This window comes from Erythrolamprus reginae, chromosome 3 (assembly GCF_031021105.1).
Source record: "Erythrolamprus reginae isolate rEryReg1 chromosome 3, rEryReg1.hap1, whole genome shotgun sequence".
Classification (NCBI taxonomy): Eukaryota; Metazoa; Chordata; class Lepidosauria; order Squamata; family Dipsadidae; genus Erythrolamprus; species Erythrolamprus reginae.
Window position 1 is genome coordinate 47,251,771 of NC_091952.1, and position 27,985 is coordinate 47,279,755.

The 27,985-nt window shown below is 40.8% G+C and overlaps 1 protein-coding gene across 2 annotated transcripts in view; it reads right to left on the reverse strand.

The window, feature by feature from the left end:
* The window catches only part of KCNC4 (potassium voltage-gated channel subfamily C member 4), a 51,661-nt gene extending 43,058 nt beyond the window's left edge, over positions 1-8,603 (reverse strand). Inside the window, exon 1 of one of the 2 annotated variants that reach the window (XM_070745100.1) lies at positions 6,487-8,603. In XM_070745100.1, coding sequence (XP_070601201.1) covers positions 6,487-7,137 — 651 coding nt within the window. In that variant the 5' untranslated portion in view covers positions 7,138-8,603. The remainder of the gene's footprint in view (positions 1-6,486) is intronic. The other variant, XM_070745101.1, reaches the window with a different exon arrangement.
* Between the last annotated feature and the right edge of the window lie 19,382 nt (positions 8,604-27,985).

Below are 27,985 nucleotides of genomic sequence, written 5' to 3' on the forward strand. Positions count from 1 at the left end.
GGTCCCTGATTGCTGCCTCTACCACTGCGGTTGCGCACGCCGTTCTGGGTGACCGGCGGATGGGTGCCTGCTCCGTGAAATTTGGCTTCTGCACATGTGCAGGAAGCCAAGCCTTGTGTGAGATTTTGTCAATTTTTGGCATTTTTTGCTGCGCAAAAGCAAAAAATTGTCAAAAATCACCGAAATTTTATGTGTGCAAGCATCCTCATGCAAGATTTGGCTTCCTGTGCATGCAGGTCGTGTGAGATTTGGCTTCCTGCCGGTCACCGGGAGCTGTGGGCACAGCTCCATTTTCGCTACCAGTGTGATAGTGTCTATCGCACCGGTAGGAAACCCAATATCCGGCGGCTCCGACCCTCTGGAATCAGCTCCCTCCAGAGATTAGAACTGCCCTTACCCTCCTTGCCTTTCATAAACTCCTTAAAACCCACCTCTGTCATCAAGCGTGTGGGAACTGAGACATCTCCCCCTGCCTATATAGTTCTAGTGCATGATATGACTGCATGTATGTTTTTTATATTGGGGTTCCTTGCTTTTAGATTTTTAAATGTACAATTGTTATTTTAGATTCTAATTATTAGATTTGTCATTATATATTGTTTTTATCACTGTTGTGAGCCGCACCGAGTCTGCGGAGAGGGGCGGCATACAAATCTAATAAATAAATAAATAAATATCAGGCTTAATAACAATAATAACAGTGTTGGAAGGGACCTTGGAGGTCTTCTAGTCTAACCCCTGCTTAAGCAGGAAACCATACACTACTTCAGACAGATGGTTATCCAACACCTTCTTAAAAACTTCCAGTGTTGGAGCATTCACACATCTGGAGGTAAGGTGTTCCACTGATTAACTGTTCTGACTGTAAGGAAATTTCTCCTTAGTTCTAAGTTGCTTCCCTCCTTGTTTAATTTCCACCCATTGCTTCTTGTTCTACCCTCAGGTGCTTTGGAGAATAGGTTGACTCCTTCTTCTTTGTGGCAACCCCTGAGATATTGGAACACTGCTATCATGTCTCCCCAGGAGATATGGATATCCTTTCTATTATGGATATTATGGATAGCCTTTCTCTATTTAGCTCCAGTACAGTGCAGTATTTCAATTATCAATTTAGAATGTTATCAATTTAATTTAATTTAAAGGTGGAGCAAAGTTTCAAACAAGTGCTTTGATGAAGGTTTCGGTCGGGGTGGGTTCTACTTACCTTCCCCACCAGTTTGCATCATGATGGAAGTGCACATTTTGCGAGCACACGCTCACTTCGCTCACACACGCACACGCAAATTAGCTTCAGCGCATGCCCACTAGTTGAAAACAAGCCCTTCCGCATTGTAAACAAGGAAATTAGCATGAAAGACAGCTGTGGAGCATGGTAAAACCCTGATAATAAAAATAAAATAAAAATAAAGCCTTCTTCAAGTCAAGCTTTATTCTCAAAAAGTAACAAAATTGCACTAGATTACTAGAAAAATTCCTACCAGCTGGGACCATAACCAACTCACATAATCTAGGATTAGGAGCAGACTATGCAAATTAGAAGTCATGTCCCCAGGAAGAATGGAGCCTGAACAGTTTCCTTATCAAAAGTAACCATTGCTCATTTGCTCTCAAATCATTCCATAATCATTTTTTACTGGAATATAAGACAACTGCTTATATCAGTGATGGCAAACCTTTTTTTCCTTGGGTGCCAAAAGAGCATGGGCATGCACTATCGTGCATGTGTGAATGCCCACACCCATAATTCAATGCCTGGGTAGATTTCTCTACCCCCTGGTGGCCCTCTGCAGGTCAGAAATGGCCTGTTTCCCAACTTCTGATGGGCTCAGTAGGCTCCTGTTTGGCCTCCCCAGGCTCAAAAGACTTCCCTGGAGCCAGGGAAGGTAAAAACGCCCTCCCTCCCCCAAGGCTCTCTGGAAGCCAAAAATGCCCTCCCAGAGCCTCTGTGCAAGCCAAAAATCAGCTGGCCAGCACAGACATGCACGTTGGAGCTGAGCTAGGGCAACTGCCATCTGTGCCATAGGTTTGCCATCACTGGCTTATATGGTCTGTAAGTTAACTATCAATATTTGCCAAGAATGTGGAGTGCCCTTTGATTGATATGATTAGGCAACCTACTTGCTTAATTAGGCAACCGACTTGTTCAATTAGTTTAAGGAAATTATTATTATTTGCTCAGCTTCTGTTTACCTAAGGTAATTAAAAACTCTTCTCTTTGTCTAAGGTAAAAAATTAGACATTCCTGTTTAGTTAGCAATCATATCTTGACAGGATTTGTCTGTATACTATGTGTATTAACCATTTGTTCATTGTAACTAGATTAGTAAAGTTAATACTTTTTACTTGTATACACAAGAAACCTGTTATAAATAATAAACTACAAGTCCAGAAAGAGAGAGCTTCTAAACACAGGGCTGTTCAGCTCAGAGAGAGATTTCCAACTTGGACAAAGCTTTGCTCAAGAAATCATATCATTGTGTCTATGATTTCTACAATAGTCCACTCAACAAACTACAATTAAGCAAATCAGGTGTGAGTCAGATGTGTACCAGTCTGTTGCAATGATTCTCCACTACAGAACTCACCCTTGGAGTTCTGGCATCACAACTATCAAGGATACCTACAGGGAGGAAAGTCCAAGGTGCCTCTCATACTGAAATCCTCCACACACTCGCTTCTATAACTACACAAAGCGAGGTTCCTAACAATGAGAGCCCTACTTGCATAATGGAAGAGTGGAATGATGTTTGCTGCTCTTTTTTCTGTGGTCTGCCTATCTTGGTTGCTTGCCCTGGATGCCAAAGATATGCCTTAAGTTCCTGTCCTCAGCCCTTTTCCACTACTGGGCTTCCACCAACTCCCTATGGGGCTCCTTGTGATTAAGGACAGCTGCTTCCTTCACTGACGGGCTTCCCCCACTCGTGAAAGGGTTTATTTGCCTTGCTAGGAGGATGACAGTTTTTTCCTCCCCATGGCCAGTTTGGAGAAACTACCCCACAAATAGGTTTATGATGGTGATTTCTTGAGATTCTGCCTGGCAGATTATACAGTATTATGCCCTTTATGCAATGCTTTTCAAACTTGGTAACATTAAGATCAACTAACGGGGGAATTCTGGTAGTCGGGAAGCCGATATCTTAATATTGCCAAGTTTGAAGAAAAGTGCCCAGGTCTGTGGACCAGCACAGGGCCATCAGCAGGATATAGGCAGCATATTTTTATTTATTTATTTGTTTGTTTGTTTGTTTGTTTGTTTAGTCAAGTACATAACAATGTTTCTATACATGATATTGGTATTAGTAAAAGAGAAACATTAGGACAAGGGCCGGAAGGCACTCTGGTGCACTTATGCATGCCCCTTAATGACCTCTTAGGAATTGGGTGAGGTCAATAGTGTATAGTCTAAGGGTAAAGTTTTGGGGGGTTGGTGATGATACTACAGAGCGAGGAAGTGAGTTCCAGGCATTAACTACTTGGTTGCTAAAGTCGTATTTCTTACAGTCAATTTTGAAATGGTTTACTTTGAGTATGTATCTGTTCTGTGCCCGTGTATTGTTGTGGTTGAAGCTGAAGCAGTCGTTGACAGGAAGGACGTTGTAGCAGATGATTTTATGGGCAATGCTTTCCTCTAAAAACCATTATCCATGGAACTGGTCCCTGGTGTCCAAAAGAGTGGGGGTTACTACCCTACAGGAAGATGAAGAGAGGTGGGAGCCAACAAAATGGATGTTGTGTAATGAGGGATGGATGGATGGATGGATGGAAGGCAGACGACTGTACAAATAGATATATATTCGGGAATAAAGCTGTCACAACAAGGTGTTCACATGACTTTCCTTTAAAATAGAACTTCTTAGGAAAAGGGGCTTTTCTGCACTAGTTAATTATAAAAGCACTTTGCAAAATACCCCATTCATGTTTTATTCACTGTTTAAACGTTATTTTTGAATTCAGTACTGATATTAGAATAGGTACTTGATAAATGTTGAGATAACTTTGCTGATTTTTTTGTTTAAAAAAAAAAATCCTTATCATTGTTGGAAAGAAGCCTAGAAAGGAAGAAGAATTGAACCTCAATTGCCAACTGTTCTCAATTCTTTTAGAGCGCAGTGGAATCAACAGGACAGGCTGGTCAGATGCTAATATATATTTTGCCTCCTTTAATTCAGGCAATGTTGGATGTTCTTATGTAATGGCTCTGTGCCCTGGAAATCCATGTTTCTTTCCAAATTCTTTATCTGACCTTGACATTGGGTCACTTATTTTTATCTTCTCCAACAGGTTGAAATACTTTCCTAATTAATAACACTGATTCTTTCCTTTAAGAAAGAAAAAAATAAGGTTTAAAAGGGTAGTTATCTACTGAAGGAAACCTGAACAGAAATAGCCATGTTTTCATGAATTCATAACAAGCTGGAATAAGGCTGTTCTCACTCCCCATTTGCTAGATACCAGTGATTCCTATTAGCAAAAATGTTTATTTCTCACCTATGATCAACTTTTTATCTCCTGGCCATGAAATTTTTTCACAGGTCACAGGGGTTGTGTTTTTTTTCTTAAGCAACCAAGATTCAACCAAAGGTGAGACAGAAAAATCCAGAAGATGGTTTTCAACAAATCTATTTATATCTTCTGATCAACAGTAGTTGTGGAAATCAAAGACTTTTGAGACTTAAATAGTTATAAGTTTTCTATTTAAAATGAATCTTTTGTGGCTATGAATGCCTAAATGGTATGAATTTAGGTGAAAGAAAATATTTTGGATAAATTTTATTGGCACTTACTTCCCAGGTTAATCCTCCCTATGAAATTATATATTTTGAGGTGAACTTTATGAGAAGCAAAACTACATTCAGAGTTTACACTTTTAAATTTTACTATGTTCTTCATCCAAGTATTATACACAAGATGGAAAGCTCAGAATACATATGACAGAATGTATACATACCATGTGACAAGAAATTCATTACTGGAGACTTTCGAAAAGAGATTGAACAGTCATTTGTCCAAAATGATCTAGGGTCTCCTGCTTGAGCAGGGAGTAAAAAGTCTTCTAAGGTCCCTTCCAATTTCTATGTTATAAAACAAATATATGGATATTTGTTTCTTGAACGTAAAAAGTATGCTTGTATTGCAAAAATGAACTTTAAAATATATATATAAGGAAAAGCAAAGAAGGGTGGACATGGGCTTGCTTGGGAATAAATATGCTATATTTCTATTAAAATGCACAAAGTGTTTATTTTGTTAAAAAAGGGGGAAACAGAATCTCTATAGAATACTAATACAGAGATTTCTATCAGACCTCAATTTGTACCAGTCATGAATTGCTGATTTGTTTGCATGTTATTGAAAATATTAAGGGTAAATTAATTCAGATATGGTAAAACTCTAGGAAAACATCACATAGCACAATAGAAAGAAAAACACAGACAAAAGTGAGTCTAGTAAGTTTCTTTGATGTTTGTTGTGTGGGTGTATGCATATGTAAACATGTTGACACAACAGAACTTTAACTGCTTGGACAAATGAAATATTTCGAGATGGAGCCCATTGGATGTCTCACAGCTTAGGAAGAAATTTTCGGTACCAAACTTAATTCAGAATACAGTTCTTTTATGCAAAAGCCCATTCATGACTACGTATCTTCCTGTTATTAGTCTTTAATAGTAGAGAATTAGAAATGTCTAACTAATACCAAGGGATCTATCAGTAATATTCCTCTTCTGAGCTACACTACATCTTATACCACTAGTAAATTCAGAGCACCTGCAGCTAGAATAATAGAATATACAAAGTGTGGGGAGGGGAGAATCTAATTAGGCTTTCTCCAAACTCTGTTATATGTTCGATTCAATGGGAGGAGAAAAAAAATGTGTTCCAAGGGTGTGCAGGTAGCATATTTTTTCCAAACCTCCAAAGAGACCCTTAAATATAAGCACTGTTCCTCTACAGAGAGTATTTGTGTGCAGTACTGATAAATAACTGGGGAATATAAAAACAGCCAAGTCTTCACCAGGCACAATAAACACACACGCAAAAGGAAAAAAGAGCAAGACCTGTTGGTTACCTGAAGCATCAGAAAAGAAAAATAAAGAGGAAAATAAGAGAATCAGCAGCCAAGCAAGCAGAGGTCACTCTCAGGTGAAGAACTGCACTGAAAACTTTTGAGAGCTTGACATGTAAAGCAACTACAGTAGTAAATCTGAAGAGAAACATACTGAGGGAGGGGAGGGCTTTCCTGTTCTGCATGGTCCCAAACCAAAGTGATTAATTCAATCTTCCCCAATCAGATTATGCTCCAATAGTGTCCTTCGCCCAAACTGATCACTGGAAAATGTTGCCTGGGACGATGGGACTTGTAGTCCTACATATCAGAAGGGCATCCAATTGTAACCTAGCCTAGGCAATAGAAGTGGGACACATATCTACCCACCTACCCATCCACCCTAGGGAACCTGGCCTCCCCTCTCTTAACGGACTCACCCGGGCTGCTTTGGATGAATAGGGATCCTCAAAAAGTGCCCACATCTTCGGCTGCCAGTTCCGGCAACAGCCACATCCTCCTCCTCCTCCAGAGGCTCCAGGAGGCCTATCCTCCATGCCCAGGTGTTGGAGGGTCATCTCCCGGGCCCCTTCATCTTCCACCTCTTCCCCAGCCAGCCCGCTGCCAGGCTCAGGGCTCTCAAAGATATCCAGGGCTTCCTCCGCATCCCGGTGCTGCCGGTAGGTCATCCAGCAGCAAGGCTCCACATCAGTCTCGTCGATGCCCCAGTAGGTCAGCTCCTCTTCGAAGAGGGGCCCGCAGATGTCAGCCGGGCAGTGGAGCTTGCCCGTGCGGTAGTAGTTCAAGACGTAAGAGAAAATGCCCGGGTGGCGGTCGAAGAAAAACTCATTGCTCTTCCCATCAAAGTCAAAATTGCTCTGGGCGTCGGGATCCGCCAGCCAAGCCAGACGGGTGCCGGGCAGGGTGCGCAAAGTGCTCTTGTAGGTCTCATGCCGGGTGCCCCCCACGTTGATGGTGATCTTGTCGGACTCTTCTGCCTTGCCCATCTCTTCCTTCAGGCATGTTTTGGAGGGTGGCTTGTTCCCCGATTTGCGCCCACGGTAAGATGAGACACACACGGAGCTGATCATAGATTAGGTTGAGGTGGGCCAGAAGTGCTGCTGGTGGCAAAACCTTTTTTCCTTCTGGCCCAGAAGCAGGAGGGATGGGGTGGAGAGAAGCAGAGAGAGGCCCTGCCTCAGCTGTGTCCTGAGAGGGGCTGGTGAGATGGAGGAGGAAAAGTCAAGCCTTCTCTCAAGCCCTCCCCAAAACCCCCAGCGAGGAGCTGCAACAAGTGGCTCAGCCAAGCCCCGACGTGGAAGGAAACGGCCCCGTCTGGCCAACGAAGATAGCAAGGAGGGTTATATCTCTCCTTTTGGGGGCGGGCTGGAAGCAAACGGACAGAGAGCCCTTGAAGCGGCGGGGCGGGCAATTCATCCAGGGCACAAGCGGGAAAAAAAAGGAACCGGTGAACGGGGGAGAAAAAGGGCACCACCCGGAGATATTCCTAAGGAGAAACGCCTTTTCTGCTTTCCCGCCGCTGGGTCGGTAAAACAGCCCCGTCTTGCAATGTAGACAAGAAAAGCTCGACGTGACTGACTTTCAAGACGGTTTTTTTAAACTTCGGAGGACCTCAAGGGCTACTGCGCGCTTCTCTCTCTCTCCCCGTCTCTCCCCACGCACTGCCCGAGACAACGCAACCGATTCGCCGGGGTCTCGCCTTCGCTCCCCCCCCCTCGTTTTCCCAAGCCCCTCGCTCGGCGGCCCGCCCTTCCCTTCCACACACACAAATAACAACAACGACGCCCCCCTTCTCCGTCAGCGCGGGCCGTTTTCCCGGTGGAGGCGAAGAGCCGGTTAAGAAAAGCCGAGGCGCATCCTCGCCAGTCCCGCCTCTCGAACGGTTCCGCCGTCGCAAATGGCAGAGAGAGGCGGGGAAGGCTCCGAGCGGGGCGTTTCGGCCGTCTCCGGCCGGCCGGCTTGGGAAGATTCAGGCTTCTCCTGACGGGGGGATCCGCTTTCCAGGGTCTGAGCGGGAGAGCAGCGGTGTTGTCGCCGCGGCTGAGGAGAAAAGGGGCGGGCGGGCTGGTCGACGGGCGACGGGCGCGCTGGCGGGAAAGCGGGAGCAGCCCGAGCCCGCTTGGCGCTGTCTCATTTTCAAAAGTGTGGGGCGGAGGGCGGAGAAGGGAGCTTGTGAAGGAGCGCACACGCCACCCGGGTGAGTCGGGCTCTCTCTCTCGTGCGCGGGCGCTCGCTTTCCCCTCCTCTAGGCCTGGGAGGGGCTGTGGCGGGAAAGGCCGGGAGCAGCGCCGCGCGATCCACAAGTTGCTGTGCGCGCGCGAGAAAGGAAAAAAAAGGCTGAGGCTGTGAGCGCCCGCGTGGCTCCTCTGTTTTTTTGCCACACAAAAAGCAGCCTGTTGCTGGCGGCGTCCGGACTGCCGAGCCGAGCCCTTAGGAAGCCAAACAGGAGCGTTTCTCCTCTGCAGCCCAAAGAGGGCGCTCGCAACACCGGCGCCTTTCCTCGCAATGGCTTTGCGCTTGCCCGTTGCCCGGATACTCGGGCTCTGGTACGCCCGGCCCGGCCCAGCTTTCTGCTTCCAAGCTGAGCCGGAGCTGGGAAGATGCTTTCTGCCTTTGCAACGACCGGGGCGGACGAATTATTATGGGCCAGGTTTTCCTTTAGCGTTCTATCTAGCAAAGGAGGGGAAGGGGAGGAACAGGGAGGGGGGGGCGAAATCCCTTTTTCGCCGCGCTGGTTCTAAAGGAGATCCTAACCCCCCCCCCCCGCCGCCGTCGTCATTGAATGCAAAAAATAAGAAATCTGACACCTTGGGTCGTTTCAGGAGGAGAAAGAGCTTTGGTTTTATGCCAAATGGCAACAAAGAACATGAGGAGATAGATTGAAGAGAAGTAGTGAGTCCATACTTTTGGTCCAGCCGGCCAATCGCTGTCTGCGTTGCCTTGGCAACGGCTACGATTCCTTGTTGCTACTAACGCCTTGCGTTTCGTTTCTTTTTTCACTTGGTAGTATTCCTGCCCCAGACGGAATACTCCCATGTTGTTATTATACTAAGAGTGAATTGCAGACAATAAATGATTATGGCACAGAGGAAGTTACTCCGAGTCTTTGGAGAGGGGCGGCATACAAATCTAATAAATCTTAATCTTACTTTACACATAAGATCTTAAATTCAAGGAGCAGATTTTGGGTGCACATGAGGAAAAATGTTTTGACTATAAGAGGTATTCTACAAATGAAGAGAGTGGGCTGTTCTTTGCAGACCTATCCGAACAAAGGCTGCATTCCTGGGCCTAGTTTGGGCTAGAATATTTTACAGATTATTTTGAACCCTTCATTTTATTATTCTCCTATTCATCCAGCCTAGGGGTGAGCAAAATTAGCTCTTCTATGATATGTGGACTTCAACTCCCAGAATTCATGAGCTAGCATGATTGGCGCAGGAATTCTGGGAGTTGAAGTCCACAAGGCATAGAAGAGCCAATATTTCCTAACCCAGAGCTTAACTGAGTCCAGGTACTTGACACCTCATCTGGAAGTACAGTAGTGGGAAATAAACCAGGGATCTTCCATAGGTACAGTGTATGTTGTACTCCTGGGTGTCAACTCCATCACAAATGTGCTATTTAATATACCATAAGGATGTTTCTTATTTTCAATTACAAGCTTACAAATCACAGCAAGCTACGTTCTCCTTTACTGATTTTATTAAAATCTCCCTTTCTTCCTTTGCAAATGTGGAAAATGTTCTGCCTCTGATAGTTCACAATTCCCATTAGCTGGGGTTGAGATATTGGTATTAGTTGTATCTTGTGACCCTGTTTTATAAAAAAAAACTTTTTAAGAAGACTTAAGCGTTGAGATGATTAATAGAAAGAAAATTATCAAAGTGCAAAACCCTATAGATACTGGTAGAATATTAATAAGTATAAATTTTAAAAATCCTTCTTTATAAGTAAAGTACCAAAACTACTACACTAAAAGATATACGTATTTTATTTATTTTCACATTGCCACCTGTCACCAAACAAAGTATATGTGAATATGTAACTTTATTGCAGCCTGTGACCAGTGAAATGTAACAGATAAAAATGTAAAACAATGTAGAAAGCATAAGAAAATGCATATTTATAAAATACTAGAATGTAGGATAATATTTAATCCTCGCTTAAAACAATGGCAACTGGCATAAAAGTTGCAATCATCTTGGAAATGTTAGATAAAAAGACAAAGAACAGAGCATCTGGAAAGACAGTGTGAAAGTAGGCAGAAGTTCTGTAGAAAGGACGTTGAAAATGTGGGCTAACGCCTCGGGTTCACTTTGCAAAAGGAGTATTGTTATATCTTTCCTGTTGGTTTACAGAAGACAAGGCATTAAAATTGTCTAAATAAAAGTCCCACAGTGTGTTGGGCCAATAAAAGTGAATAGCAATTTGCTGTGAAGTCTTCCTATTTAAATGCTGCCAATATTGGCTGGATTGTTCTGTTCTACCTGGAGAGCTATAGTAAACATCCACTGTCAGACTGCAACTTCTTAATAGCTCCATTTCCGGGAGAGCATGACAGAAGAAGCTCCCCAACTGATGTCTTTGCAGTTGTCCAGATGTCCAGACAAATTATTCATTCATGTCTTCTCCATTGCATTGATGCCAGCTAGTGACATAAATTCAATAGAAACCTCCTGCAGACAGGAGAGAGATCTGGTTGTGGCATCACAGATAATCTACTGCTTTGGCATGAAAGATTTTTGTTTTCTTTTATATGCTCTCTCCCAAACCTGTTTTAGATCCAAATAAACATTATAACAAAAATTGGTATTTCCTCCATCTGGCTACAAATTTCAACTCGGGGCAAACTGATCTCAATCACAGCTCTCAAACCAATTTCACCAAGCATCTCATGGGCACTATTTATCATCTGATCTACTCCACATATTGAGTCTCAAGTTCTGTTACCATTGACGATCACTCCAACCTTCACCTAAGCAGCTGAGCTGTTTTACTGACCCAGCGCCGGGAAAGCAGAAAAGGAATATCTCCGGGTGGTGCCCTTTCCCCCCGTTCACCAGTTCCTTTCCCCCCCCCACTTGTGCCCTGGATGAATTGCCTGCCCCGCCGCTTCAAGGGCTCTCTGTCCGTTTGCTTCCAGCCCGCCCCCCAACGACTTCAGCAGTCCTCGGAGAGGGGCAGCATATAAATCCAATAAATAAATAAAATAGCATTAAAATGCTACCAATAAGCTGTTTAGTAACAACTGAAATTCTCAAAAGAGAAAATTCTTCACTATATAGTAATTCTCAGCATAAGTCTTTCCCTATCAAATTTCTTAGAGAAGTAGCTATTATTATGTATTCATTTGGGGGGTTTTATTCAGAGTGCTCAGTTCTATTTATTTATAAGGACCTTGACTAATTCAAGGACAAAGCCAGTGTTGTAGCCATGTCTAACTGCTCTTGAAGGAATAATCATATTTCATTAGGCAGTGATATGTGTTGGGAGCAGTGCGAACGAACCCATTTCATCCTTCCTCATAAGAATTGACGTGTTGCTTAAAGTGTGCTGGCCCATAAAGCTGGAACTAATTTTCCTTGTGGTGAGTTGCAAGTATGCAATAGTGCAGGATAGCCTGGGTTATGAGCAGATATTCTAAAAGAATGCTTATCTACCATAGATAGTTATTTTCCAGAGGTAATTGGCTCAGGGTATGTCCAGCTTTATCTGATATGTTTTCATGAGTTTCCGCAACTCATGTTGGTTACTTATAACTAGCTTTTTACTTTATTCCTACAAAACCTAGACAGATCAGTGACCAAAGTGATGATCAAGATAGCATTGATATAAATTACATCTAAAATTAAATATAGATTTGAACCCATATCGTATAACCCTGTAATCAGAATATTCTAACCTTCCCGTCAAATAGAGTCTCTGTCTATATTACAGATTTTGGTGTATTAGGAGCACTGTGAGTGGCATACCAAAAACAGAGATAAATCAATAGCAGGATATTTACATCCCCAAACAGTTTTGGGCCACTACACATCCTGGTTACTTTGCTCTGATGGGTTTGCCTCTTGTCTGGCCTAAAGCTTTCTGTACAACATTATGCCTGTGGTGATAGAAGCACAGCAACAGCATGCTAGAAATCACTTATTTATATTTCAGCTCTTTTTTCCTTACCCTCTATAAAAATGGCAAATTTTTCTAGGTTGTTGATTATGGTTGCTGTTTGATCTGTCCTAAACTGGAACCAGTAGGTCAGGCCAAGACCTTGGGCAGATATAGCTTATGGCACTGTGTACGTTAAAAAGCTTTAATCTAATCAACCTATATTCCTAATCACATCATTATTTGTTCTCCTGGATATATGAGTGCATGATTTGAGATAATCCAAAGATCCTTGGTGTTAAGAGAGGCCTAAGTACTCAGTAATTTCTTCCTTCCTTCCTTTTATTTATTTATTTATTTATTGTTAGAGTTGAAAGGGACCATGAAGGCCAACGAGTTCAACCCCCTGCCCAAGCAGGAACCCTATAGTACACCAGTCAAGTGGCAGTTCAATCGTCTCTTAAAAATGTCCAGAGTATTGGAGTTCACAACGTCCGCTGGTAAGTTGTTCCATTGGTTGATCGCTCTGATCGTCAGGAAGTTCCTTCTTATCTCCATGTTGAATCTCTCCTTGGTCAGCTTCCAGACGTTGTTCCTCGTCCGGCCCTCTGGTGCCCTCCTCTCTGTGACATCCCCTTGTATACTTGTAGACTGCTATCATGTCCGCTCTGGCCCTCCTTTTCTCCAGGCTATCCATGCCCAGTTCCCTCAGTCTCTCTTCGTAAGTCTTGGTTTCCAATCCCTTAATCATCTTGGTTGCTCTTTTTTGCACCTTCTCCAGAGTTTCAATGTCTCTTTTGAAGTGTGGTGACCAGAACTGAATACAGTACTCCAGGTGTGGTCGGACCAGGGCGTAGTAGAGTGGTATTAAGACTTCCCTGGTCTTGGAGTGTATTCCCCTGTTGATGCAGCTTAGGATTGTGTTGGCTTTTTTGGCTGCTGCTGCACATTGTTGGCTCATGTTTAGTTGATTATCCACCAAGACTCCGAGGTCTCTTTCGCAGTCACTACTGCTAAGAGGGGTTTCTCCCAGGTTGTATGTTTGTCCAGGGTTTTTTCTGCCTAGGTGAAGGACTTTGCTCTTGTCAATGTTAAACATCATTTTGTTGGTGTGGGCCCACTGTGTTAGTTTGTCTAGGTCTTTCTGTAATTTGAGCCTGTCTTCTAGGGTATTGGCTACCCTCGCCAGCTTGGTGTCGTCTGTGAATTTTATCAGTTGCCCTTCTATTCCCTCATCCAAGTCGTTGATGAAAATGTTGAAGAGCACAGGGCTCAGGACTGAACCCTGTGGTACCCCACTTCCTACGTTCTTCCATGTGGATTTGGAACCTCTGAGGACAACTCTTTGGGTGCGGTTGGTCAGCCAGCTATTGATCCATCTGCATGTGTTGTAGTCTACTCCGCTTTTTTCTAATTTGTTTTCTAATTTCCTCCCTCCCTCCTTCCCTCCCTCCCTCCCTTCTTTCCTTCCATTCATTCATTCATTCATTCATTCATTCATTCATTCATTCATTCATTCATTCATTTACAAACCATTTCTCTGGTTTGAGTAAAAAGTGATGCAGTAAGGGAGTGTTTCTAAATTTTGTTAGTTGTAAGTTTAAGTCTAAGCATTTTAAACTTGCCAGTGCTGAAAATCACTGAAGCAGGTGTGCCATGGTTGATAGTGTAAAGCAATGATGGTGAACCTTTTTTTCCCTCGGGTGCTGAAAGCATGCGAGTGTGCACTATCATGCATGTGTGAGTGCCCACACCCATAATTCATTGCCTGGGGAGGGTGAAAATGACCTCCTCTGATGCCCCAGAGGCCTTCTGGAGTCCAGAAACGGCCTGTTCCCCAATTTCTGGTGGGCCCATTTTTCACCCTCCCCAGGCTCCAAAGGCTTCCCTGGAGCCTGGGGAGGGCAAAAACTCCTTCCCCCATCCCCCCAAAGTCCCTCCAGAAGCCAAAAATATCGTCCCAGAACCTCCATGCAAGCCAAAAATCAGCTGGCCGGCCTACATATACACACTGGAGCTGAGCTAAGCAAACGGCTCACGTGCCAGCAAATACGGCTCTGTGTGCCACCTGTTGCACGTCAGCCATAGGTTCTCCATCACTGGTATAAAGGCAATTGAAAACTCTGTATTGGATGAACTGTATCTAAAACAGTATCTTTAAAAAAAATTATTGAACATTTTCAACATTAAAACACAAAACACAAAGACATGTAAAACAAACAATTTACAGTATCTTAAACTAGTTCATCATTAACATTGGAGAATATACAGTATTTGCCTAATGGGAACAAGTAGATTTATTGAAGGGTACAATTAAATATGTTAATAAGAAGTAGCCTAGGTCCATGATGGGAAACCTATGGCACATGTGCCACAAGTGGTACGCGAAGTCATATTAGGGATAGAGTAGAATCCCGAGCCTTTTTGTCACAAATTAGATCCGGCGCACTAGCTGATTTTTGGGCCTTTTGGGCCCACTGGGAGTTGGCAAACAGGCAGTTTCCAGCCTCTGGAGGGGGTGGGGAACACCAATTTGTTTGGTTCATGTGCCAAAAAAGAGGAGCATGGGGGGCCATGCACACGTGGGCCCACACCCATAATTCCATGTGTCCCCCTATGCATCTGCATGCCCGTTTTTTGCTCTCCCCCTGGGGAGGGCAAAAACAGCTTTGCCCACCCCTGGAGGCCCTCCGGAGGCCAGAAACAGGCAATTTCCCAAATTGAAATAGGCTGTTTCTGGCCTCCAGAGAGCCTCTGGAGGGATGGTGAAGGCTGTTTTTGCCCGCCCCTGGCTCCTAGAAAAGCTCTGAAGCCTGGGAGAGCAAAAAATGGGCGTGCCATTGTGTGCTGGGAGTGGTCACAAGTGGATGCACAGGGGGACACATGGAATTATGGGTGTGGGCACATGTGTGCATGAAACCCCCACCCCCGTTTTCCTATTTTGGCACATTAACCAAAAAAGTTTCCCCATCACTGGCCTAGGCATATGTAATGAAAAAAAGTTCTATTGAGATATGCTGTAGCTGAAAGAGATTAATAAAGTGGAATTATTATTAGAGTAGAAAAGATTGTGATAACAGTGGTTCAGCACAGAGCTGTCAAAAATACCATTATTGCTTAATTAATCTTCACAAATATAAACAAATCCTGAAATGTTAAATATAACCCCACTTAGCCAAGAGAAAACAAGCTTACTTCGTTGTTACATATAACCCCACTTAGCCAAGAGAAAACAAGCTTACTTCGTTGTTACATATAACCCCACTTAGCCAAGAGAAAACAAGCTTACTTCGTTTTTCAGTTTAGTTATTTCCATGCAATTATTCTAAGATGTGACTGAGTACCTAGTATTTCTCAAACTTGCAACTTTAAGATCTGTGGACTTCAGCTTCCAGATTTCTCTAAATCCAAGCAACCATGGGATGTTCTGCTGCTGGGATATTCTGGGAGTTGAAGTCTACATATCTTACAGTTGCCAAGTTGGAGAAACTGACCAGGATAGAGTAGAATCTAGAGCCTTTTTGTCTCAAATTAGGCAGCACTATGGGGAGACCAAGAGAATCAACAATCTTGAAGGTCCTTATAAGTCTTTCCCCTTTGTTTTTCTCCCTCTTTTAATAGGCTCTGATATCATGCTTGCCCTGTTAGTAAAGATTTGTCACAATTCTTTACCTGCCCACTGCCTACATTAGTTTATTTAGAATAGAAAAGAACAGAATTCTTTATTGGCCAAGTGTGATTGGACACACGGAATTTGTCTTGGTGCATATTATTGTTGTTGTTGTTGTTGTTGTTGTTGTTGTTGTTGTTATTATTATTATTATTATTATTATTATTATTATTTAGATTTGTATGCCGCCCCTGTCCGAAGACTCGAGGTGGCTCCCATATGCTCTCTTTTTACATTTAAAAAAAAGATAAGTTTGTCAAAAATCATAAGGGACAACACTTAATGATAGTCTGGGTACATATAAGCAATCAAATCATATTAGGAACCAGTCAATATAAATTGTAAGGATACAAGCAACAAAATTACAATCATACAGTCATTTGTGGGAGGAGATGGGTGATGGAAACGATGAGAAGATTAATAGTAGTGCAGACTTAGTAAATACCGTTCCCCCCCCCCAAAATAAGACCCTTCTTATATATTTTTGGAACCCTGAAATAAGTTCTTGGCCTTATTTCAAAAGCCCAATTGGGCTTATTATCAGGGGATGTCTTATTTTTGGGAAAACGGTTAGTTTGACAGTGTTGAGGGAATGATTTATTTAGCAGAGTGATGGCATTCGTGGAGAAAATGTTCTTGTGTCCAGTTGTTCTGGTGTATAGCACTTATGATTTTGTGTCCTAAAAGAGATTGTTTGGAAGAGTCTCAGGACTTTGGGTACTTTAGCAGCGTGTGAAACTGAACTCCCTGGTCTTTAGATTGTTATCTTGTTGAGCTGCACCTCAATTTTGATTTGAACAGGAAAAGGTTATTAGGATTCCAGGTTACCTCTATTAATTGCCTGCTCCATAAAAAAGCCTTAATCTTTTCCTGAAATCTCACAGGTGCATCCTCTTTCTTACCCAAGTCAGTTTATGCATCCCTTTAGCTTGTCAAAGACTAAACATTTCAGAACAACACATCTGCCTCTCTTGTTTTCTGAGATAGGCCTCAGAAAGCAGAACATCAGACAAACATGTTAAGCTGACCGGAAATATTTTAACCGAAGCAAAATGTTGGTAGCCAGGCCAGGCCTCCTGATCAACAAATCAATATAACAGAACAACAGTAACAGCCCCTGATATCATTCCTAAAAACCTTTGAGGTTCCCTTCAGTTGCAGAGGAGATAAGTGATTATCAAACATCTTACTAACTAGAATCTTATTCATGCAAATTCTATGTATAAATGCAAGGTACTCCAGTTTTGCATCAGTACACAAAGTTTACTTTACTGTGTGTATGGGTGGAAAAAATGCCTTAGGGAGGAATTAGCTCAATAATAATAATAATAATAATAATAATAATAATAATAATAATAATACAGTAATACAAATTTAATAAATAAAATAAATAATAATAATAACAACAACAACAACAACAACAATACAGAGTTGGAAGGGACCTTGGAGGTCTTCTTGTCCCACCCCCTGCTTAGGCAGGAAACCCTACATTACTTGAGACAAATGGTTATCCAACATCTTCTTAAAAGCTTCCAGTGTTGGAGCATTCACTTCTGGACTCAAGCTGTTCCACTGATGGATTGTTCTAACTGTCAGGAAATTTCTCCTTAGTTCTAAGTTGCTTGTTTAGTTTCCACCCATTGCTTCTTGTTCTATACTCAGGTGCTTTGGAGAATAGTTTGACTCCCTCTTCTTTGTGGCAACCTCTGAGATATTGGAACACTGCTATCATATCTCCCCTGGTCCTTCTTTTCATTAAACTAGCCATGCCCAGTTCTTGCAACCGTTTTTCATATGTTTTAACCTCATCTTTGTCGCTCTTCTCTGCATTTTTTCTAGAGTCTCAACATCGTTTTTGCATCATGGAGACCAAAATTGAATGCATATTCCAAATGTAGGCCTTATAAAAAGGTATTAAAGGTATTAAGACTTCACGTGATCTTGATTCTGTCCCTCTGTTAATGCAGCCTAGAACTGTGTTGGCTTTTTTGGCAGCTGCTGCACACTGCTGGCTCATATTTAATAGGACTCCAAGATCCCTTTCACAGTTACTACTGTTGAGCAATGTACAACATATACTGTACCTGTGCATTTTGTTTTTCTTGCCTAAATGTAGAACCTTACATTTTTCATCATTGAATTTCATTTTGTTAGATAGCGCCCATTGTTTAAGTTTGTCAAGATCCTTCTTCTGGAGTGTTGGCTATTCCTGCCAGTTTGGTGTCATCAGCCAATTTGATAAGTTCCCCATCTATCCCCTCATCCAAGTCATTGCTGAAGATGTTGAAGAGTACTGGCCTAAAACAGAGCCTTGAGGTACTCCACTGCATACATCCCTCCATGTAGATGTAGTTCCGTTGAGCACTACACATTGAGTGCGGTTGGTTAGCCAGTTTTGCATCCATTACATACGCTAATTAGTTACAAAATGTTGGTTAACACTTGGGAAATAAGGAATGAATAATACTGAAAAGGAAATAGGCAAGATAACCCCTGAGAAGAACAAGGCAGATAATTGAGTGAACTACTAACTTAGAAGACTGGTTATTATATTATTTTGTTCTGTAACTTACAATTCAAAGGACTGTAGGTATTTTTCATGCCATCTGTCTTTACTATGGCAAAAGTCCTTTTCCTTCCCAAGTTGCATTTCCCAACAAGGACAGAGCAGGGATCGGTTGCTACCGGTGGAGTAGGCGACTGCGCACCAGTAACGGCTGCCAGATTGCGCAATTGGCGCACGACCGCTCTGGTGCCAGTCCTTCAGCCACTGCCATCTTTTTTCTTTAATTTTCCATATTTTTTGGTTCTTGCGCAGGTGCAGAAGCAAAATCTCACAAGGGGACACGTGCATGAGAGAAATTTCAGTGAATTTTTGCTTCTGCGCATGTGTGGAAGCAAAAAATGGTCAGAATCTCTATCGAGTATGGGTCTCCCCACAAGATTTTGGAGCATTTTTGCTTCATGCACATGCACAGAAGCAAAACCGTGTATAGCACGCATGCGAGTTGACCCATGTTCAGTGATGGGCTTCTATGGGAACAGTCAGGAATGCAGTTCCGGTAGCAAAATTTGGAGCTCCACCCGAGCACCCAATTTGCACTGAAAGATGTTGCCACAAAATGCATAAGCCACAGTGTGGTAGTAAAAATTTTGGTAGCCCATCACTGCCCAAGCTGCATGCTCAGCACACCAGTAGCAGCCAGTAACTGCAATCCTCCCCTGTTTCAGAGATAGTTCTTTCAACTGTACTGTTGAACAACATACAGTGGTATCTCTACCTACAAATGCCTTACGAACGTTTCTAGATAAGAACCGGGTGTTCAATATTTTTTTGCCTCTTCTCAAGAACCATTTTCCACTTGCAAACCGAGGCTCCGAAACTAACCTGAAAAGGCAGGGAGAAGCCTCCGTGGAGCCTCTCTAGGAATCTCCTGGGAGGAAACAGGGCCGGAAAAGGCGGGGAGAAGCCTCCGTGGAGCCTCTCCAGGCATCTCCTGGGAGGAAACAGGACCTCCACCCTCCCTGTGATTTCCCCAATCACACACATTATTTGCTTTTACATTGCTTCCCATGGGAAAAATTGCTTAAAACTTTTCATAAAAGAAAATACAGTGGTACCTCTAGCTAAGAACACCTCTGCTATGTTTCTAGATAATAACCGGGTGTTCAAGATTTTTTTGCCTCTTCTCAAGAACCATTTTCTACTTAGAAACCAAGGCTCCAAAACTGTAACACAAAAAGGCAGGGAGACGCCTCTGTGGGGCCTCTCTAGGAATCTCCTCCCTGTGGTTTCCCCAATCACATGCATTATTTGCTTTTACATTGATTCCTATGGGAAAAAATGCTTCTTCTTACAAACTTTTCTACTTATGAACCTGGTCACGGAATGAATTAAGTTCGTAAGTAGAGGTACCACTGTAATTGGTAGTTCCTGAAGTTATTTACTCACAGAATAACAGAGTTTGAATGGATTTGGAGATCTTCTAGCAAAACAGTATACAGGGGTCTAACTGTGTGAATTGTAAACTGTTTTAAACTGTTTTAGAGGTATTATTATTGATGTTTTATATTTCTACAGTGAGTCGCCTTGAGTCCCCAGGGAGTTGGGCAGCATTGAAATTGAAGAAATTAATAAATAAAAATAAATGTTAACTGTCTTAAAACATTTCAGCAGAACGTTGAAATATCTTGGAGATTTACTCCTCTTCTGTTACAAAATATATGGTGTTTTGCACTCTTTATGCCAAAGTCACAGAACTGCAATTAGAAAGGAATAAAATCAACAAGCTCTGTTGGACCTTTGATCAACATCCTGGGAGCAGAGAGACATCTTGTGGTTAATTAAGTCTCAGATTGGTATCCCATTTTCAAGGTTCTGCAGTCTGTGCCTATACAGCTTTATTTTAGGCAACTACGTAGCATTGCTACGTATGTGAGGATCTCAGAGTGAATCATGCCTTCTGTTTGAGATAACAGGGGACCAGGAGTAAGCACATGGGACATGTATGGCCAGATGTCATCGAAGTTTGTGTAGAGTGCTGCCATCCACCCCGGTAGGGTCTTTTCCCAGCCTCTCAGTTGCCACTCATGAAGGAATCGGAATCAGTAATATCTTCCTTCTGACGTGGGAGGGCAAAATGGTCTTCCACCAACATAGAGGTCCATTGGTAAGGCAAATATTTCAGGGACCGCCTTCTGCTGCACGAATCCCAGCGACCAGTTAGGTCCCACAGAGTGAGCCTTCTCTGGGTCCCGTCAATTAAACAATGTTGTTTGGCAGGGCCTTTTCTGTGGTGGCCCCAGCCCTCTGGAACCAACTCCCCCCGGAGATTAGAATTGCCCCCACCCTCCTCGCCTTTCGTAAGCACCTTAAAACCCACCTCTGCCGTCAGGCATGGGGGAACTGGGATACTCTTTCCCCCTAGGCCTTTACAATTTATGTATGGTATGTTTGTTTGTTTGTTTGTATGTATGATTGGTTTTAAAATAAGGGTTTTTTAGTTGTTCTAGTATTGGATTTACATGCTGTTTTTTATTATTCTTGTTAGCCGCCCAGAGTCTAAGGAGAGGGGCGGCATACAAATCCAATAGATAGATAGGTAGGTAGGTAGGTAGGTAGGTAGGTAAGTAAGTAAGTAAGTAAGTAAGTAAGTAAGTAAGTAAGTAAGTAAGTAAGTAAGTAAGTAAGTAAGTAAGTAAGTAAGTAAATAAATGTCTGCATCCAAATGCTCTCCGTGCTTCCTTGCCACCTTGGAAATGCACTTGGATGGGAAATGAACATTCGTGTAAACCAAAGTGAATAGTATAATGTGGAGGCAAACGGGTTTCCTGAGATTGGTTTGATGAGTGGTACCCAAGTTTAATTTATAACTTGGTTAGAAGCAGCACACCATGGAGACATTCATGGTACTTCCCACCATCGCTTTTTATCAAGAACCTGTGAATATTGTCCCTAAGCCTTTTGAAACAACGAAAAGAAGAAAGAAAGAAAAAGGAGGCCAGAAGACAATGTAAGGTAAAGAAGAAACTTTTAATTGCAGGCTGCTATGGGTTTTACAGTATTTCCCCCATACAACAGAGTTCTCCTGCTGACACAGGGTGCTAGGGATAGTAGTTACACTGACTATGGTGTATATGAGATAAGTCACTACAAATTGTGCTTCCCACTCAACCCCACCCCCATCCAGTTTCATCAGCCACACGTTTCCTAGTTCTTTTTTTCTATGCGGGCAATTCAGAAAACCCAGCGGTCTTCTTCCTCAAATTCAGCATCTTAATTTCATGTACAGCCTTCCCCCAGCATGGATTCAAGATGCAAATCTGGGAGACAGTTGATCCAGTGCTGCGAGATAAACTTAAATCTACACTATCTTTATCCCGACTCTTTTTTCCATCAGATAGACTAACATAGCATTTCATTCTTCTCCATCTTTCTGGATTACTGTAAAATCAATGTATATTTGTTTTGTCCCAAAGATGTTTTGAATGACATCAGATTCAGGAAATCAAAGTTTCTTCTGACAGCAGTTTCAATAATATTGCAGTTTTCTGATCGTAATATGTCTGAAGATGACATATGTGAGACTTCCTTTTTTTAAAAAGGGTTTTTTTCCCCTCCCCCCTTAATTCTCTATTACTAATATACTCTGATATAGTCTATATACTCTATGACATATGGGCTATGGACTATAATAGGTTGATGGAAATTCCTTGGTGGGATCCAAGAAATCACACCATAGCGAGTTAAATAAATATTACTACAGCTTTATGGTAGGCACCATTTGTAGCTGCCTATAGGGCCTAGTAGGACTTTTAAAAGCATCACATTCAATACTATAAAAAGAATGCCTAGTAAAATTTGACAGGTTAAAAATATTCTTCTTAAAGCCACCTGAGGTGTGGGAAGATTATGCATTAAGAGTGTAGGTTCACTGTTTGACTTCCTGCTGCATTGTTGAAACTGCAGAATGTTTCAGTAATCTGAAAGCAGTGCTTAATTTCAAAATTACAGTCAGTGAGGATGACTGGAATATTAGAACATTGAGGCAAAGCACAAATGATCAGCTGGTAAAAACAATGACAACATCCAGAATAGAATTACTGTAGAACTGATAAGCACCAGGCTCAGCTCTGATGTTGAAATTTCAGTCTGATAACAGATGCTAACCATCTTAAAACTAAAGCTTTTGGTGTGATGGTTTACAAATTCTAATAGTGGCAGTCACAACTCATCTAAATGATACTATCGGAAGGAAGGCTGAGCTAATTGCAAAAGGCTGTCATTAGCGTTCAGTGTTGCTGACTTTACTATAAAATAAACCTACTATGTTTTTGTTTTACAGAATAATCTGATGCACATTTAGGATTACCATATGCGAGCAACAAAATTTAGACAATTTATAGATTGCAAGAAAAAGTTTATATGCTGCCATCCCATGGCCATGTATAATAACTAAGCATGCCTATCGTTGCATAGAATCAGACAGATAATATTGCCTCCTTGCAGTACTTCTATCATAATAATTCCATTTCACCTCACAATAATCTAACCACATATCATCACACTGGGATTCATCACATCTTCATTCATTGTTTCCCTTATAAGTCTTTTTAGAACCTAGAACAAGGTATATCTTGGGAACATTAACTCATTGACTAGAAGGATCAACTCATGACAGCAGAAAGTTGGGCTCAGTTTATGATGTCATAGGTGAGCTAGGAATGGTTATAGGATCCATTTTGACCTTTAACATGAATATGGTTCAGGCAACTCATGCTTCCAGATAGCAATAGCACTTAGACTTTAATATCGCCCCATAGTGCTTAACAACACTTTCTGGGTAGTTTACAATATCCGCATGTTGACCATCAGATATTTTGGATAAGAGAACTACATTATTCCAATGCTAGAAAGGCTGATCAAAGTGGAAGCTCCCAAAATTTAGAGGCCACAATTTGTTTCCAAGACAATAGTTACGTAGTTTGCTCCAGGAAATTTAATAAGATTTGATTTTGGACCGAGATATAGGAAATGTACTGTATAGCATATTGTTTCAGACTTTTAAATTGCAAAGACTTTGCTTCATTCCTGAAATCTTATGGAGAACCTACATGACGTTGTCCGCTATTTCAATCTTCTCATGGCCTCCTCCTCCCTCTAGAAGCACATAAAATCAATAGGAATATTAGCATTAAAAGCATTTTCTTAGATTGTTGGGTTCATTCTTTAGAAAGAAACATGAATATTATCAGACATGTTCCAGATAAGTTACATGTTGCATTTCTCTTCTAGATACTTGTATTTACAAAAGCTGTAGTTTGTGCTCTAATTTTTTGTGCCTATGCCAAGTAGCTAGATGGAAGAAAATAGTCTGCCTTTCCTACCTGGAGCCCTCTATTTTGAGTTAAATCTCACTTTCCATAATTTCCAGCTTTGAGGTTGGTTAGTTTAGTGTTGGTTGAGATTACAGCAATTTAACTCTGATAAATCCAGAAGGCAACAAGCTGGAAAGACTCACCAAGTGAGTAGGAACATAGCATATTCATTAACTTATATTGGCTATTTGTTTTATAAAGATTGGGCATATATGATCCTACATCTGTTAAGGCCCTGCCTTATTCTACATTTTACAGAAGATGATATCCCCTCCCACCACTATCCTTTTCTATGTTTTTAGTTTAGTAGCATACAGTACATGACCATATTTTGGGCTCATTCTATTGGCAATATAGCTGAACACAGGCCATAGATTAACATAGTGCTTCAGTAATATTCTTGTCAGAATAAGCCAGACATTTATCTTGGTCCAAGTCCACAGACATAGGATATCCATACAAAAGCAACAGAATGGCCTTGAAACAGATTATATTATAGGAAGAAAACTAACTCTAGTAGAACAAAGATAAGTACAACAGTAGTCTTAACACAAAGAGACTCAATGGATCAATTGCTCAAGGCATCTAACACTTATTCCCATCACACCAGTTGCTGCTTAGCAAAATGCCACAATGAAATACTGTTACATATTTTCACAGAAATAATGACAGGCGTGCCCTTTTGTGCTCCAGCCCCTCCCTCCCACCCCATGGGCAGCTCAGCAGGATGTGGTCACTAATCAGACACTAAAAAATTATAAATATATCAAATGTACAATAAAATATATCTGTACAGCACTGAGAATGAAAATAGTTCACGGATCACTTTAGAATATGTTTCTCAATTAACAGAATTTACACCAACATTTACAGAATAAATATACAATAGAAATAGAATCTATAGATTATTGTCTTCTCTCTTTATATATATATATTATGTACAAACAACCAATATACGTTTCTTCATCTTCCCACTGACCATACGCCACAAAAAAGGAAAGAAGGAAATGCATTGTTTTCCCTTGATTGGCTTCTCTTGAGAAGCCAATAGAGGGACATCACATGAAATTAGCTCCTATCAGCCTAATGGCCCTTCAAACATGTCCTAAGGTATACAGAGCAAATTAAGAATTGTGGGAATCTCTGACAACTTCCTTCCAGGTAAAAGAAGTAGTCTTCAGGAGAGAACAATATGGACAGGAAGGGAAAACTCTGCATTCAGCCATTACCAGTAGCTTCTTCAATGATTGCCTTTTCACATTTTGCCTTATTTATAGACAAGGGCTGGGCCATATTTTTTCTCCTTAATGGAATGGGGGGGGGACTATCAAAAGATAAATAAAACTATCAAAAGATAAATAAAAAAGGTAAATAAAAAGATAAATAAAAAAATCACTGCTTAGGAAACAAAAATCTGCTGAAACCAGATTTATAACACTATTCTGAAACGAACCTTCACCTTAGAACTTTCAGTTCAGTACTATGATGAAGAAAACATAAGAAGGCTTAATGAAAGTACAAGTCACCCTTGATTGTCTTTCACATCTTAACCAACTAATATTCTTAATTTCTAAAACAGCAGTCATCATAAAATATGTTTCTAGAAGAAAGTCCACTCTAAACCCTCTTTAACTGCAGCATTGTTTCTAATTGATTCCAGCAGTGAATCTTAAATCACTCTGAAGTAACCACTGTGGTTTGTTTGTTTTTTGTAGCCTGAAAATAAACTTCACTGATTTATATATGACTTATTTCTAGTGTCTATAGAATTGTGCATGCTTTGAAAAAGATTGGATGCAATTGCTCTAAATAAGAACAAGTATAGTACTATTATTTGTTAAAGCAGTTCAGTTTTTTCAGCTCTCTGTGCAAACCTAAGAAAGATGCTGCTCTTTAAATTTATATAGGAGCCTTAAAAAGTTAGGGCTGTTTTAAGAAATAGCATAGAATCTTCTTCTACTTTCTGGGCACTTTCAAGTCTTTTTCAAAGTATGCAAAACTCTGTAGCAGATAGGCATATGTAAATATTAGTTGGGGCTGAAGTAACAAAAAAACCAAACTGCCTTTTTAATATTCATTATACAATTGTCATAATCACCAATTTGTATATGATAGTTAAAAGCAGAAACTGCCATGATCTTCAGATATTTGTGAACTCCAATTCCCATCAGCCCTAGCCAGAATGACCAATACTGAGCATTGATCACACTTGATCCTCACCTTATCTCCAAGGCACGCTCTCTTATTTATGAACTCTACCCTAATTCTATAATTCTGTCATTTGTAGCAGCAGGACCAGATTTCCAATAGCCCTCATTTAGTTTAATTGATTCCAGTGAAATTATATTGACTCATAACCAAAAGATTTATTTCTGATTAGGAAACATATAGAACTAGTACAGCAAATAGCTTTTCTTTTTCTGTTTGCAAAATTGCTGCTTTTACAGGACTCACATAAAATAACAGTAATGTGATACCTTATGACTGGACTAAATAAGGCCAGAAATAGACTGAAATATGAACTTAGCTACCTCCATTGTCAATTTAGATTGTAATATATCACAGGCTTACTTAAATAATATAGCATGTAGAAAAGGATAAATTTAAGTATAATTATGCATAATCCTCCAGGTTACCTGAGTTCTCTGAAGTCAAATCTGAACCCTAAGAACAAAAAGAGAATCCATTGTCTGCTGAAATGAATAAAAATGTTGTGACCTCCTTAAATGCAGCTTTACCGGCAAACCAAATCACCAGGAAACATTCTAGAAAGGCTCTTACTGTAAAAATGCTAAGACTCTGGAAAGTAGGACATTCTTCATCATTTTCTTGACATCTTGACATTTCCCCACTGACACTTCATTGCCTCTATGGGAGTAAACTAGTTGTTTTTCACTATTGCATAATGAATACATCCTGGATAATTGGGTTTCCTGACATTAATTTAATGCATTGTGGTATGCTGTTCAATGTTGGGCCATATTGTGCTTAGGAAACCCAATAAATAGAATGAGGTGCAGTTAAGATATCAGATCTTGGCTTCCATTTAATTGCTGATTTACGTGGAACACAAATTCAAAACTTATTTCTTTATTCCACCATTTAGAAAAGACTTTGTAAAGTTAAGATATTTTGTATATTCAAAGCAGGATAAAAATCAGCCTTAACTGTTGGTGGCAAGCAGCAATAGTCTGAAAATATCATAAGCCCTATCCACTGACTAATCACCTTTTTAATTTCTCATAATGCCCCAGACACAATTTTTAAAGGTACTATTGGTGGTTAATATTCCAGCAGATTCAGACTCTCAATAATGTTCAAAGCATTAAGATTTTTGTTTTTGTTTACTCCTAGAGAATTATGAATAATATTAGTCTCAGAAACTAACAAACAACTGGCCATAAAGAGGCAATCCCAGTAATCACATTTAAAGTGGCCTCTATATATCTTTTTTTACCACTGCAGATATCTCTTCAAGATCTAGCTACTCAACTCTCTGTATATGAACTCTTAAAGCATCTTCTGCAAATGATTTACAGCTCACATATTTTTCCCAATATATATATTATTTTCTACTTTAAAAAAACAGATTTGGTGGTACTTCAGTCCACAAATTGCAATCAGGGGAATATTTAAATATCAAAACTAGAGAAGGACAAAATGAAAAGGGAAGGGGACAGTTGTTTAAAATGTTCATTAATTATATGGTTACAACTTTGTAAATTCATATAACAGTTAAACTCTCACATATAAATTGCACAATGTTGGAGAAGGAGAGTTTTTCTTTTTAATATTGTTTTATTATTGTTGTGAGCTGCCCCGAGTCTTTGGAGAGGGGCGGCATACAAATCTAATAATAATAATAATAATAATAATAATAATAATAATAATAATAATAATAATAATAATAATTATTATTATTATTATTATTATTATTATTATTATTAAAATTGGGTTTAAAAATTGGGTCTGCTTGTTTGAATCACTAACCAAATGTGAGTAAGTGGGAGGCAAAAACCTCTGCCATTAGACTTTAGTAATCTTATCAATTCTATCAGTGTCTGATACTGTGATTGATATATGTGCAATTAACTTCCACACTGCAGTTAAAGAAAATAAGAGGTAATAGTTTGAAGAAAATGTTTAAATTATCTTAGGTATAAAATATAAAACATAATTTAGAAAGTTTGATAATCCCATCGCACTAATCCTGGCTGGGGGTCATAATTCACTTGTGCTACGTTGAAGGAAATGTGCTATCAATG